The 14,702-nt window shown below is 59.5% G+C and overlaps 1 protein-coding gene across 4 annotated transcripts in view; it reads left to right on the forward strand.

Moving 5' to 3' along the window:
• TBL1X (transducin beta like 1 X-linked) overlaps positions 1-11,817 on the forward strand; it is a 135,624-nt gene extending 123,807 nt beyond the window's left edge. For all 4 annotated transcript variants that reach the window (XM_054581036.1, XM_054581038.1, XM_054581037.1 and 1 more), the window contains 7 exons: positions 762-822; positions 1,488-1,609; positions 3,920-3,994; positions 4,375-4,502; positions 6,152-6,317; positions 8,003-8,104; positions 8,571-11,817. In XM_054581036.1, coding sequence (XP_054437011.1) covers positions 762-822; positions 1,488-1,609; positions 3,920-3,994; positions 4,375-4,502; positions 6,152-6,317; positions 8,003-8,104; positions 8,571-8,597 — 681 coding nt within the window. In that variant the 3' untranslated portion in view covers positions 8,598-11,817. The remainder of the gene's footprint in view (positions 1-761; positions 823-1,487; positions 1,610-3,919; positions 3,995-4,374; positions 4,503-6,151; positions 6,318-8,002; positions 8,105-8,570) is intronic.
• The last annotated feature ends 2,885 nt before the right edge of the window (positions 11,818-14,702 follow it).

Raw genomic sequence — 14,702 nt, forward strand, 5'->3', positions numbered from 1 at the left:
TTTCTCTCCCTTCTCCTCTCTAAAAATAAATAAATGAAATATTTTTTAAAAGAAAAAAAAAATGTAAGTCACTGAGCTGTGAGCTGCCCCTGGCCCATCGGAACCCATGAATGACCTTGTTTTGGGGGAGACGGCGGTTTCCCCCTTATTTACAGACCAGTACGTGGGCGCCTCACCCAGTGTAACTCCGTTGCATCGTTCTGGGTAGTTGCCGAGGTTCAGGCGGTGACGGGAATTTGCAGGAATGCCCGCTTTGTTTGGAAAAGGGCCAGGAACACAGGCAAGCGTCATTCGAGGTTTTTCAACCTGTAATGGGGCGGGGGGGTCCCCACCCATTTTGGTCGTGTTCCAACGATCCGCGAGGACTGCCGTGTCTTGTGGCGTTGCCACCGACACACATGGCTATCGATATTGTTACATACAAAACACAGCCCATTCCACAGACCTAGAAGAGGATGCCATGTTTCTTGTAAACAGATGTGTGTATCAGTTGCATGTAGAAACAGGAATCCCTCGGCCATGCTGGAGTGAGAGAACATGTGTCACTGAAAGGAGTCGTAACAGTCTCTCTTTCTCTTTTGTTCGAGTGCTTAGTAGAAAACAAAATTGCCTGCGAGGCTGGCCGGCGTTCTCTCTCTGTTGCACAGCGCCGGTTCCCGGGCAAGGCCGCGCGCTGCCTTTTCTCGCACGATCAGGTTTTCTCGAGGAAACGCGGCGAGAAGGGCGGTGACTAACGTGTTGTCTTTGTTTGCGGAGCACAGACAACCATCATTTGGGACGCCCACACAGGAGAAGCCAAACAGCAGTTTCCGTTCCATTCGGGTGAGTCTGCTGTTTCTGTTTTGTCATTCGAACGTGTTAATGAGAATTCAGAACCTGGCGGAACCTCCCGGGAAGCAGCCTGGAATGCTCACGGGCACGTGTCCGTGGACTCTCGCTGGGCGGGCAGGGGAGGAAACGCGTTTCACGGGGAGCGTCGCTCTTCGGGCTGCGGGCTGCAGGTCCGCCACCATCAAGTGTGGAAGAATGGGGAGCCCATGGGGGCCTCCTTGCTCCTGCCCTCGGGCAGGGGCCGTGGTGGGGGTTCCCGAGACCCCGCCCAGATTCGGCGGGTCACAGCTCGGGTTACCACCGCAAGGGGACACGAAGCAAAATCAGCAAAGGGGGCCTCGGCCTCTAAAGCAAATCCGAGCCGCGGCCACCGTGCTATTCGGGAAGCAGCACCGTGCGGCCGCTGGCAGCCGCGCTCGGCACGCCCTGAGCACGTGAGGCACCGCGGGGCGTCTCTCCAAAGCGTCTGTCCATCCCCCTGGAGGTGGGAGGGGGCGTCTCTCACGGGAGGAGGCTGTGTCCCCCGGGAACAATGGCGTTGATCGTGTTCCGAGATGGGGCTTCTCGGCTCTGCGTGTAATGATGGCGGTAAGTCACCCGAGAGCCCAGGGCACCGCGAGTCACCGCCCGGGCCCTGCCTGTGTTCCGCCCCGCAGCCCCCGCGCTCGACGTGGACTGGCAGAACAACACTACCTTCGCCTCCTGCAGCACGGACATGTGCATCCATGTCTGCAGGCTCAGCTGCGACCGCCCCGTGAAAACCTTCCAAGGACACACAGTAAGTGCGCGGCCCGCGGGGGCACGGGGGAGCCGTCCCCGCGTGGGCCTAGGGTTAGACGGCGCTGGGACGACAGACCCGCCCTCCGGCAGCCTTTGCTGCCTGGCCTGTGGTATCGGGTTGCCAAAAAGTCTGTTTTTTTTCCCATTCGCTGACTCTAGTAGCTCTTGGTTTGTGTTTAGTTTCAGTCAAAACAATTGTTAGAAGGTATTGTGACAGCTGTCCTATCAGCGGGCGTTTAAAGGAAAACAACGACGTACCAAAATAGGCGAATGTTTGAAGCCATTTTAATTTTAATATTGAAGGCGAAAGAAAATACGCGCAACCTTTTTGGTGTAGTATGCTTTATTATTTCAAGAAGGGTAAAAACCAACTGAATCGCCAAAAAGGATTGGCACAGGGTATGGCGAAGGTGCTGTGAGTGATCAGTCGTGTCAGAAGTGCTTTGCGCAGTTTCTTGGTACTGTTGATCTTTTGGCCCAAAAGTTCTTCGCTGTGGCGCTGCCTCATGCATTGGAAGATGTTTAGCCGAAGCCCTGGCCTCTTCCCGACTCGAAGCCAATAGCGGGAGGCAGCCGACGTACTCACAGTATCCAAATCAATGAAGTTATTGGTGAAAATGAAAAGGTGTCTTTTATTTGACGAGAAAAACGTAACAGACTTTGTGGCCCACCGAATCGTATCTCAGGTGGTTGGATTAACCCAGGTATGGGCAGGCCGGAGAGACTGGAAGGAGCTATTAGGCAAATGTACGAGGACATACACGAAAGGATGCTTGTCATGAGTGAACAGATAGGGAATATCGGCAAACAAAGGCAAACTGTATTGTTACACAGCAGTCCAAGGGAAATCTGAGAACGGAGAGGTTCACTGTCTGGAACAAAACGCTTCGTGCATGAGTTTCAGCGGCCGCGGGCCTGGCTGAGCCTGTCCGCACGTCAGCACGTCGCTGGGCAGCAGGCTGTCCTCCTGCATCCGCTTTCTCCTGCGCGTGTGCGTGCTCGCTCTCTCTCGCTCGCTCGCGCTCTCTCTCTCGGGCACGCGCGCACGTCACCCTCTCTGGTCCCAGCCCTTCACGGTGCCCTGACGCGCCCGGGGACCTCCCACCTGGACTGCAGGCGGCCTCCCTCCTCCCTCCTCTGTCCCTCCCTCTCAGGCCGTGGGCCCTTGGCTCCCCCGGGAACGCAGGTGTGGTGGCCTGTTCACTTCCCCTCCGCGTACCCTTCCAACCCCGGTGTCCGTAGCCGTCCGCACAACCGTAGAACATACCGTTCCCGCCAGAGCACGTGGAGCAGGAGTCAGGACGGGTGGTCCTGTCCTGGGCACACGGGACCCTGCAAGGAAGCCCCATCGCCGTCCCTCCTCAGCCCACCGAGCTCGGTGCGCCCTCCCCGCCTGCAGGCTGTGGGGCCCGTGTATAAACGGGTGGCCCTTCTGTCATGCCCACGGGGTGTAATTTCCCTCCCTGTCCCAGGACTTGGTCTCGGCCACCTGGCTCCTGGGCGTGGACGGCCGCCTGTAACCTTTCTGCCCGCTCCGCTGCCGTCCACCCGCCTGCCGGAACATTCCGCCGTGCCATGTGCCTGTGTTTTGTTTACTTGGCTGTTTGCTCTGGACGCCCCGGCCCCCCGGGATTTGTTGTCCCTGTGCGTGGAATCCCAGCAGTTCCCACTTACGCATCTCCCTTCCCTCGCACACCAGTTGGCCCGTGTGTGTTTCTTTCGGTGACGCTGCCTCTGGCCCAGGGAGCCCGGGTTGCACCTCACACGTGTCTTCTCTCTACGTTCCCCCGGTCCCTGCCTTGCATCACCGCTGAAAGGCAACTGTCTTGTATAAATTTAGAGACACCGAGTCATGAGAAGTAACTTCCAGTGTCAGTTTCAAAATCAGTGGACTCCTCTTGGTTTTGTGCATTGCGCTTCCTGTAGGTAAATTCCTGAGCTTCCTCATCGTGGGTTGTTTATTGGACAGATGTGGATGAGGGTGGCTGGTTTGGCGTGGTGTACGGCCGTGCTTTAGTATAAACGAGAAAGGCCGCGTGAGGAAAGGGGGACGCCGTGTGGGCCCCAGTGGCCTGCCTTGGCTGCCCAGGATAAGTGCGAGTAGACGCTGCGGGCGTGATGGAGCACTCCTGCCCCCTGCTGGATGGTTGTGGTACCTACACACGGGCCTTTTTGCTTTCCCTTTTTTTTTTTTTTTTTTTTCTTTTTAAAAAATGTTTTCATTTGATGACACATCCTGGATATCTCTACTGCTCGATAGATCTCTGTGCACGGGCCTTTCTTTTTAAAATCCTCTGCTCTCTTTCAGAACGAGGTCAATGCCATCAAGTGGGACCCTTCCGGAATGTTGCTAGCGTCCTGTTCCGACGACATGACGTTGAAGGTAGTGGGGTCTGGAAGGATGGGTTGCGTGACCCTGGGCAGCCCTGTGTAGTGAGTGCAGCTGGCGCGTTTGCTGCTGCTCTGGCCGATAACTTTGCTGGCTCTGCAAATGTTCCCCGTTGCTCCCCATGTTTCATCTGGGTAACTACTGCGGATGGGTCGAGGGTCGTGCTGAGAACCTCCCCTCCTCCGTGGCCCTCCCACGGGCGCGCCCCCCATTCCCCGCCCCGGGATTTCGCCCACCCCTCCGCCTGGGCAGCGGCCCGCCGGCCACCTCCCAAGGGCCGCAGACCTCCCACACGCTCACAGAACGACGGATGTCGCGCCCTTCCCAGCCGGAGACACGGCATTGGCTCACGTGGTTCCCAATGTGTTCTCTAGATCTGGAGTATGAAGCAGGACACGTGTGTTCATGACCTTCAAGCGCACAGCAAAGAGATATACACCATCAAGTGGAGTCCGACCGGGCCGGCCACCAGCAACCCCAACTCCAACATCATGCTGGCAAGGTAGGAGGGGGTCCCCTCAGGCGCGGCTCCTAAAAGCAGCCTTGCTCGAGGTGCCTGTAGGAGTTACTGTATCAAAGGGAACAGAAACATTACTCTGTAAAAGTTGCGTCCAGGAAATGTGACTTATGTTGAAAGGAACAGAAATATAGCCAGTGGCCATTATTTGTATCCAAGGAACAGAAAATCTTGCTAAGGTGTGACCTGGATGTGTGTACACCCTTCCAAACGCTACAAAGAATTGCTGGCCGTGAAGGGCCCTGTGAGCGAGCGCTCTCCAGGGCCACCCCAGGCCACGGGAGGGCCTGCTGCCCAGCAGGCTGGTGGGAGGATTGGTCACGTGCCTGGGCTCCCGGCACGTTGTGTTGTGAAGGTTTGCGTGACGACAGAGAAAGGAAAGCAGCGTTCGGCATGGCCGGCGGGGCTTGGTTCGCCGAGGTCGCCTCGGCGCTGCCGGTGGCCAGAATTTTGAGTGGCGGGTCAGGGTTCCCCAGTGGCAGCCAGATCTGACCAAACCACTGCCGCAGCAAAGCCCCGTAAGGCACGTGGCCTGCCGGCCCACCGCGGTGTCTGGTCCCCAGGCTCGTTGCCCCGCTTTCAGCACATAACATTATACTCTCGCCTCCTGTGTTTAAAAAGAACGTTGAGAAAAGTAAGCTGCGGAGATTCTGAGACCAAATGTTGGGAGGCTTAGGGGTCCGGGGTCCGGGATCCAAAGGCACAGGAGCGCGAGTGTCGCTGGCAGAGACGGGATTTGGGAGGAAGGTCGCGTTCCGAGGACGCGGCCGTGGGTCTGTTCTGTGTGGCGGCAGAAACGGGGATTGGGGGGGCGGGGGGGGGCACCGGGGACAGGTGGCCCGGTTCGTCGCCTAGGACTGTTGTTCCTGAAAGGGCTTGACCCAAGGCCGTTTCCAGAAAACCCTGGAAGGAGGGAGCCCGTGCAGCAGCTGAGAGGCTGAACGCCCAGAACGCAAAGGCCCCGTCCCCTTATTAGAAGCCATTGTCTGAAAACCCACTTAAATGGCTTGGAAGGTGGCCATTTTGTGTCAGGCGGTGCCCAATCTATCCGTTGTCCTTTCGGTCAGCAAGTGTGAAAAGGACATCGCAGTGTCCAGCCAGTCCCCATTGAGGGCAAGGACACCGAAGAACAGCTGAGTAATAGGTACTATTCTTCAGATTTGAAAAAGGACCAACCCTTGCAGCTCTTGGGCATATGACTGCATAGTTGCCTGCGATTGTATGTTAATTCCCAGTGCATCAAAGCTTTTATTTATTAATTGGCCATTTTTCCAACTATTTGGGTTGGTAACAATAAACATTTTAAGTTATGGGGGCCTTTTAAAAAACGTAGTAACTATGTCACAGATGTATATTTATTGTCCACATCGATGGGAAACGCAGAAACCAATGAACGTGCAGTCAGCGTTCCCCCAGTATCGGTGCCAAAGAAAAAGGAAAGGATTTGTCCTATAACTGTGGCTTGTTGTTGGTGTGCCGTGTCACATGGTAGACGTGGCAGATCGCGCCTGTTTATTGTCTCTGGAAACACAAAAGCCATGAGAGGAAACGCACGCGTGCGAGGTGGTAAATGTCTTGGGGAAGTGGAAGAAACCACCGCGTTTCCACGGTGCCATTTCCTCCCCGCTCTGCAGCGCGTCGTTCGATTCTACGGTCCGCCTGTGGGACGTGGAGCGCGGCGTGTGCATCCACACGCTCACCAAGCACCAGGAGCCTGTCTACAGCGTCGCGTTCAGCCCCGACGGGAAGTACCTGGCCAGCGGCTCCTTCGACAAGTGCGTGCATATCTGGAACACACAGGTAAATCCTCTGCTTCCTTTCTGAAAGCCCCACCCAATGTTGCATTTCGGTGACCAGGCTCGAAACAGCAGCAAGGGCGTTTGTGCTGAGGAGCGAGTCACTGAGACGGAGCCGTGGCGCAGCGCGGAGCCCCCAGGGGGCCGCAAATCTAACGCCGCCTGCCTCGTGCTCCGCGGGGGCCGGGTGTCTTCCCCTCGGGGACGGCCGCCGCGTTTTGTTAGTTTTCCTGAATCCCTGGCATGAAGCCCTCTCCCTGCCTCTTCCTGCTCTTGGGCATGAGCTACCACCTTGAAAAGCATCCCCAGTCCTCTGACCTGTAGAGTCCCCGCGGGTCCTGAGTCTGAGGCGAGAGGCATCATGGCATCGAACTCTGCAGGGGGCCAGCCGAGGGGGCAAGGCCCGCCCTGACCTCCGCCGCTCCCCATCCATCAGGCAGCCAGGTGGAGGGGACCAGGGAATGTTGGTTGGCTTTGTCAGGCCATTTAGATGTTTCTAATGAAAGCAGTTTTCGTCTGGGTAGCAACGGGGGTGTGGTCGGTGCTGGGTTGTCCTCTTGTCAGGCAGCACTTGAGTAAACGCAGCTGCGGATGGAAGGGAGAGTCCGCCAGAGCCGATGCAAATAGCCAGAGATCCGCTTTGTGTGAGCTCGGGATGGGGTGAACGGCTGCCCTGGGCGCTCTTCCTCCAGCACCTGTCCTGGGTCCTTGTGCCCGCGTGCACGGTCAGGTGCATTGCATTGAGCGCGCCCGCCCTGGTGGCAAGGGCGGGTGGGACAGCAGCCAGGGTGTGACCGCCTGGAGCAGGAGGAGGCGGGGCGGAGAGTCGGCGCTTCCGGGTCCGCCTCTCACAACCTAACCTGTCCCCTTGCGGACAGGGACAGGTGACAGTGGGCTTGACAGGTACCAGCCTGTCGCCCCGCAAACAGGCCACCGGGAAAACACCAGGAAGAGTGCGCAGCAGTCACTATGGAGGAAATGCTCAGTCGAAACAGTGATGGGTGGCACTAGCTGGCGTGGCTCAGCGGATTAAGCTTCAGCCTGCAACTCGAAAGGTCGCCAGTTCGATTCCCAGGCAGGGCACCTGTCCCCAGTTGGGGGCGGGCAAGAGGCAGCCAATCGATGGATCTCTCACACATTGATGTTTCTCTCCCTCTCTTTCTCCCTCCCTTCCCCTCTCTTAATCAACAAAATCTAAAAAAATTAAAAAGAGATGGGTAGATTGGTAAAGTGACGTCATAGAAAAATGATCAGAGGTCCCGCCTACCGTCAAACACGTTCACTTCTTTCACTCCTTGTTTATAAGTCACAAATCTCTTGGAGACAAAGCGCAGTCCGTTCTCAGAGAGACGGACGCCTTCCGTCAGTGTGTGGAAAACATGATATGGCGGGCGTGGTCCCTGCCTAGTCCCCCGCCACCTCAGGCCGCTCGCGCCATCGGCCTTGGCTGGGCACGGCAGGCGTGGGCTCAGGCGGACCGCGCACAGGCCTAGGGCCGCTCCCCACGCGTGGGAGGAAGCCCGAGAGACCATTTCCCCACCGCAGTGCTGCGTGGAAACCCTTTCCCGGAGTTTGAGGGCGTCCGTGGGGGCCCCCTGTGGGGGGAGGGGGCCGTCCGCCCCGCAGGGCAGGGCTGTGCCTGGCCCCCCCGCCCCCCGCACCGTCCGTGACGCCTGCTTTGCTTTGCAGAGTGGAAGCCTGGTCCACAGCTACCGAGGCACCGGCGGCATCTTCGAGGTGTGCTGGAACGCCCGAGGGGACAAAGTGGGCGCCAGCGCATCTGACGGCTCTGTAAGCAGCACCCACGGTTGGCTGGGGGTGGGGGGCGTGGGATGGCGAGGGGGAACGTGCTCACGTGACGCTGGGGGCCGTGGGAGGGCTGGCTGAGTGTGGGCAAAGCCCCCGCAGGTGCCCAAAGGCCGTGTGCTCGGGTTCCAGTTCTCATCTGCCCTGCCACTAGGTGGCGCCGTGACACTGGTGGCCGCCACCACATCAGTTCCCGGCAGGGCCCCCGACCTGGCTTTGTGCTATTTGCTCCCTGCTGTTTATTCGGGGTAGGGGTACATCGATGCTCAGCCACTTCCCTGCTGTTAGAGCTGCTCCGAATGTTCATGACTGTGTACCGATAAAACTTTATTTATAAAACACACTTGGTGGGCCGGTTTGGGTCCGTGCGTCCTATCACCGACCAGCCTGGGCGCTGGAGGCATCTTTGTGTTGTCTCTGAAGGTAACGCAGGCTCTCCCTTTCCTCGCAGGTCTGTGTGTTGGATCTGCGAAAGTAAACCGGCAACGTTGCGGAGCAAAGGAGAGAATTCCGATGGACCAGCAGTGAGCGTGGGGGGTGGCAGCATCCTTCAGACTCGATCCTGTCGGCTCCAGAACTGCGCGGCCGTGACGCGTGGGCGTGGACTTTGAAATCAACTCACCCCTGGCCACGGGAGCCTCTGTTTTTCCGTAGTCCTCATCACAACACACACACACACACACACACACACACACACACACAGCCCTACCCGAGGGGGAAGAGTGGGTTCCACCTGGGACGTTCAGCCGGACGAGCATAAGCCACCTGCTGGAGGGGACGCGGTGTGGTTCCCACCCCGGCAGGCTCTGATGGCTGAGACGGGAGGGGAAAGCAAGCTGTGCCAAAAAAGTCGAAGGAACGAGAAGCTGGGATCGACGGAAGGGGGGTAGAAAAGCTCCCCTCCGCGGGCTGCGTTTTGCCCCTGAGAGCTCAGACGCTGTGGCCGCTCTTGCGAAGGACGTTTGAAGACCCGTCTGTACGGATGAGACGCGCGACCTTGTAATCCGCACACGCCCGTTTCCCGGAGCCGCCTTTGTCCGGGCGCTTTTCCGTCGGTTGGAATCCTGGCGCCGGGGCCTTCCACCCACGATGGGGCTGGTTTCGCGCGGTTCCCCTTCCCGGGCCTTGCCTCTCCCCTCCACCTTTTCCCTCCGTTCCGTGTGGTCTTGATTTGCAGCCTCGGGGATACAATGACAAAAATTTTCGCCGGACAGCGTTCTTGCCCCGCCCCCCGCCCCCTGCTCACCATCCCTTTCTCATCGTTGGTTCCGATCTGAGGTCGCGGGGGCACTTCCAGCGCGTCGTAAGTGCTTTAGTAAAGGAAGAAGGCAGGGCAGGGGGACTTTTTACAGGAGAAAAAAAAAATGACTTATAAGAGAAAGAGCCCGGAGTATTTTTGGAAAAAAAAAATATTTTTATGTTAAAACAATTTTAAAATCCTGAAATGGCCATCAGACAGAGAGCTTCGTGCGGTTTCATATTTTAAAAATATTCTAGGAAGACAGGCAGAGTGTGAGGGAGTGAGTCCCGCTGCCTTCGGCTGCGTGGCCGTGCGGGGGGGCGGGCAGACCCGAGGGACGGCCGTGGAACAGTCTTCGGCGGGAGCGATGAGCCCCCTCCCCCCGAAATCTTGGCCGGAGGACAGGGTGGCATCTCCCGGCAGGTCTGCCTTTGGGCCACAGGAAGGAAAAGAAGACAGCTGTACTCTGACCCTGAGGGGTACCCGCAAACCCAGTGAGGCTGAGGAAGCCATCGAAACGGGCAGCTCGGCTCCGCATCACATCTTAGGGACATCTCTCACGGGGACCGTCCTGGCAGAAGTGGCTGACGGCCCCGGGGCCTCACCTGGCCGGACAGTAACAGACACGCACGGGGAAGGAACAGCCTTCGATCCTGAAGGTGAAGGGAAGGTAGAACGTCGCCGGTCACTTCCGCTGTCTCCATCCGTTGTTTCTCTGCCAAGAGACGAGATTTTCCTTTCCTTTTTTTTTTTTTTTTAACAATTTTTTACTGTTTTTAAACAATTAAACATGGCTTTGTGTTCCTACGGGAGTTCCCTTTCATTGGATCAGGTGACCTTTGGTCGTAAGCCAGCACTGACCTGTTTTAGACATTAGCCGTGGGAGGACCATCGAGTTCCATGTGCGGAGCAAAGGGCGGGAAGGGGCCGGGCCAGGTGCTGGCCGCACGCAGGGCGCAGACGCCGGTGTCCCGCTTCGAGACGGGACACCATTCAGAGGGCGGCATCCGTCCACGGAGCCGGAAACCCGCCGTCGGGGTGGGTGGGCGTGTCCGCCAGCCCCGGAGTGGGCCGGGGCCAGCTGCCGCGTCCCTGCCGCCCCCATCGCTGTTCAGCCATCGCTGGGCTCCCCGGCATCCGCGGACGCCGCGAGCCCTTGCCAGAGAAGACCGAAACTCTGTTTGCAAGCCGGGTGTTTCGTTCGGGCTGTTACCTGGCTCTCGGTGAAGGTCCACGTTGGATGCGCTCACGGCTTCCGCCTTGAAAGGCACCCTGCAGCCCGGCTGCGTCCATCGCTTCCTGCCCCGCGAAGTCATGGGTTTGGGACGCGGCTGGTGGAGGGACAGACGAACAGCATCCTGACCGCTCCCCAAAAAGAAATGTGCACATCTGGGCAGGGGGCATCTGCCCTCGAGGGTCCGCCTTTCGTCGGTGGTCAGGACTCGCGGGGGGCGGCTGGGACTGGACAATCCTCACAGGAAGGCTGGGAGCCGGGGTCTCGCGGACGTGGGGCCTGGGGAGGCACCCGAGCCTGTTGGCGGTGCTGAGTTCGGAGCTGAGGGCCGGGAGCCCCTGGACCACCTGGGCTCAGTCTCGTGCACGGCAGGGAACCCGGCAGGGGTGGCAGAAGACTGTCCACCGGCCCTGCTTTGTAATCACCGGGCCGTGGGAGAAGAGCCTACCGTGGCCCCCGGTGGGACCAAGGATAAGAACGCATCAGCGTTAGCCAGCAGGAGCCACCCTGTTCCGAGCCCAGTGACCGCCTGCGACGCTCACACGCCGGGGACACTTGTCTCCGCCAACTCGGCGCCCCTCTGTAACAACCGGTCCACGGGTACTGTGACTGCCCTTGTTTACAGCCCCTCAGCAGCGTGCGTGAGGCCGACGTGTCGGCGACCGCACGTCGGCGTGATCCCAAGAGCGCGCGTCGTCACAGGCCGAGCCTCCTGGCGCCGTCGGCCGGGAGGGGTGCGGAGCGCGCCCTGCACGCAGATGCCGCCCCGCGGAGCCAACCTCGCGGGGCCCCTGGGCCTGGACTCTCCTCCTGTCCTAGGTCGTGGAGCCGAGTGAAGTGCACTTTGTCACATGGAAGGGTCTGCTTTGTTCTGGTTCCTTTCCTCTTTTTCAACCTGTCCCCCCCCATTGTTTTTCTTTTTTTAAATCGTGTTTCTTGTCCAATGCAGAAATGTTCCTCCCGCCACTCACCGAGGTTTTGGATTCTGGCTTCTGCGGTTTTTATTGTCTGTGTCAGACGTACCGGCCAGATGTCCTTGTCCATCAGCACCTCCCGACGCCGTGCCGTCCACGTTGGCCCCGTTCTGTTCCCTCCACCCCGCTCACCCTCACGCGCTCCGACAAAAAGAACCACCTCGTGTGTCGTAGCTCATTTGTTTCGAAAGAGAATCAACAGATCATATTCAGTGTCTTGAATAAATTGCTCTATTTTGATATTAGACAACATGGTGGGCGTGCGTTCTTCGGCCCGCTCGGTCCCTGGGGGGCCCTCAGGTGTGCGGACGGCGTGTGTTCTCCAGAGGACGGCGACCCAAGGGCATCTCCCCAGGCTGCTGCGGCCACCCCAGAACCGGTGGCCGCACGGTGGCCGCGGCAGCGCCGGTGTTATAAACGGCCGTCGTGCTAAGGGAGCGTGTTTTCGAGTGTTTCTTCTCGTGCCGTCCCTTCAGGCCGGCTGCCGGAAGGCGTCAAGGGCGGGACGTGGTGTGTGTCCGTGGCCTGGCGGGGCTGGGGCTTTGGGCTCCAGGACTAGCCCACACGCTGCGGGACATGCAGTCCCCGGAGCGACCATGGGCGTGGATGGCCGCACCGTGATGCCGACTCCCGCTCAGCAAACACTGCACCCGCTCGGACCCGGACCGGGCTGGGTGCTCTCGCCGAGGCCGCGGTCATCGCTGCTGGGGGTGCCCCCGTCCCTTAGTCAGGGGGTCCTTTCCCTCAAGGTGTACAGCAACGGGGAGAGGGCTGCCCCCTCCCTGCCTCCTTTTGGTCCTGGTGCTGTCTGGGGTGCAGCCTGCCGGCTTCGGTGTTTCTGTAACCACTGCCCAGGGGATCCAGCCCGTCCCCATGGGGTGGGTTTGGGGTGCCCTCCAGGGCAGCCACAGTAGGTCCCGGGAGGACCCCGAGCACACGCTCCAGAGGTTCCCGGGGTGGGGGTATGTGGCTGTGGCTCCCCTGGCTTCAGCGACCGCCCTGGTAACGCGTGCACAGCTTTATGTGGGCTTCTTTGTGCCCCAGGGGAAAGTTCAGGACACATAGGTCGTTCTACATCCGTGTGACTTCAACCTTCACATGAGCTGGCACCCTGCTCTGCGGTGACTCTAATACGTTTTTCCTTTGTCCGTTGCGCTCAGCTTAATTTGATGTCTCTGGGGACTCTGTGCACTTGCTGAGCAGAGAGCTGTGTGTGAACTGTCCACAGCTCAGTGCTGTTCCTCACGGAGACTAAGAACGTTTTTCGTGTTCACGGGGAGCTCACACCTGCGGGGCTGGCTGTTGCTTAACCTGGGAATCCCTTTGGGAGCTGCACGGGCGGGTGGAGCACATGCACGCGCGCAGGAAATTCTCAGGACGTGGCCGCATGGTTCCCCCCCACCCCCGTCCAGCCCCCTTTTCGCCGACGCGTCCCGGCTACGTGCGAGGTAAGCCGGGCAGGAGGGCGGGCTGCACGGGGCCGAGGCGGCAGGGGCCCTGGGCCGAGGGCAGGGCTCCTCCTGGAGTGAACTCCGCAGACACGTGCGGTTCCCACACTGGCACGCGGGGGCTCTGAGGAGCCGCCATCGCCCCACGAAAGGCACGTCCGGAGGAAGGGGTCGGGGTGCTGCTCGGCCGTGGCCAGCAGACACAATGGGCGGGCGGCTACGTGGGCAGAGGGCGCGAGGGCCGACCCACTCGCAAGTGTCGGAGGGTGTGGTGAACTCGCCAGTAGGGTCCAGCGAAGGGGAGGCTACGCCGCCGGGGCGCCTTTCTCCCCAGGCTGCAAGCCAGTGCTCTGTCAGCCCAGCCCACCGAACTCGGCTCTTCAAGGACTTCCCCGCGCGGTTACGCGCCCCCATCCATCATCATCATCATCATCATCATCTTCATCTTCATCATGATCATCATCATCGTCGCCGCTTTCCCTGCTCTCAGCATCGCTGCAGGGACAGCCGTGCCTGCAGCGGAGCGGAAATCGCCTGAAGCTGAGCGTTCCGGTGTAGGCGTGTGCTCATTGTGTGTCTCTTGTCCCCCAGGCGGACGCGACCCCGCACGCCCCGGACGCTCAGGGGTGTCCCCAGTGCGTGGGCGCAGCACAGAGCGGCGAGGAACCGTGACCACGTCGTCGCACCCTCTGGCTCAGCTCACCGCTCTGCAACCCCACGAGCCGGCGGGTGGCTGGCACCCCCCGAGCAGGGGGCGTCGGAGCCGGTGACGGGACGGGGTGGCGTTCTTGTTGGCAAGCTTCCGACCTGGGCGCTGGCGGACGTCGGCCCAAGAGGACGTTAGGAAACCGGAGAGCCAGGGTTGCAGACCATGCAGGCAGGAGCAGCCCAAGTCAGGCCACGGGATGGGTCCCCTGCAGACGACGCAGGCACCGACGGCACTGGGCGTCGCCCGCGCCCGGACCGGGCCCCAGAGCGGCCGCGACACCGCAGTTGCCCTGCAGCCAAATCCGCGTGCCCACGGCCACGCCCTCTGCACACGTGCGCCCCCGAGGCCCACTCCCCTGCACACAGGCTTCTGAGTGAAAGATCAGGCGCATCTGATGGGCTCGGTCGGGCCCTGGGCCTGCCGTTAGGCGCAAGACGTGCTGGGAAAGCGGGCCGCTGCACTCTTTGCCTCGGCAGTGGGGGTGGGGCTGGCAGGGGTCCTGAAACAGCAGGGGCCTTGGATGCTGGGGCCACAGTGTCGGCACAGAGATGACAAACGCAGAAGCCACCCGGGAAAAGGACATGCCTTCACGCATCCCTGTCCCTTTGGGGACAGCTCCAAGTTTAGGAACGTGCAAGCCGGGGCACAGTGCCCTGGATCCGTCTGCAGCCGCAGCACCCCAAAAGTACAAGCCCAGAAGCACCCTGCAGAGCCTTCCTAGAGTGAAAGGAGGTCCTAATCTTGACTTAAAAGGTGTCACGTGGTGGAGCTTTCTGCAGCGTCCTCAGAAAATAGTATCTTGCTTTGCTAGGGAAACCTGGCTGGCTTGCAACTCCAATGCATGTCACGGTATTTCTGCCGAGATATTTTTTCAAGCGATGGAAAAATAGAGACCTAGGCAACGATGTGAGCATAAACCAGGTTCCAAAGATTCCTAAAACTGTCATTGCTCAGCACAGCGTGGGGACCAAACGCTGA

This window comes from Pteronotus mesoamericanus, unplaced genomic scaffold (genome assembly GCF_021234165.1).
Source record: "Pteronotus mesoamericanus isolate MK-2021 breed Mesoamerican mustached bat unplaced genomic scaffold, CSHL_Meso_final contig_65, whole genome shotgun sequence".
In the NCBI taxonomy this organism is placed as follows: Eukaryota; Metazoa; Chordata; class Mammalia; order Chiroptera; family Mormoopidae; genus Pteronotus; species Pteronotus mesoamericanus.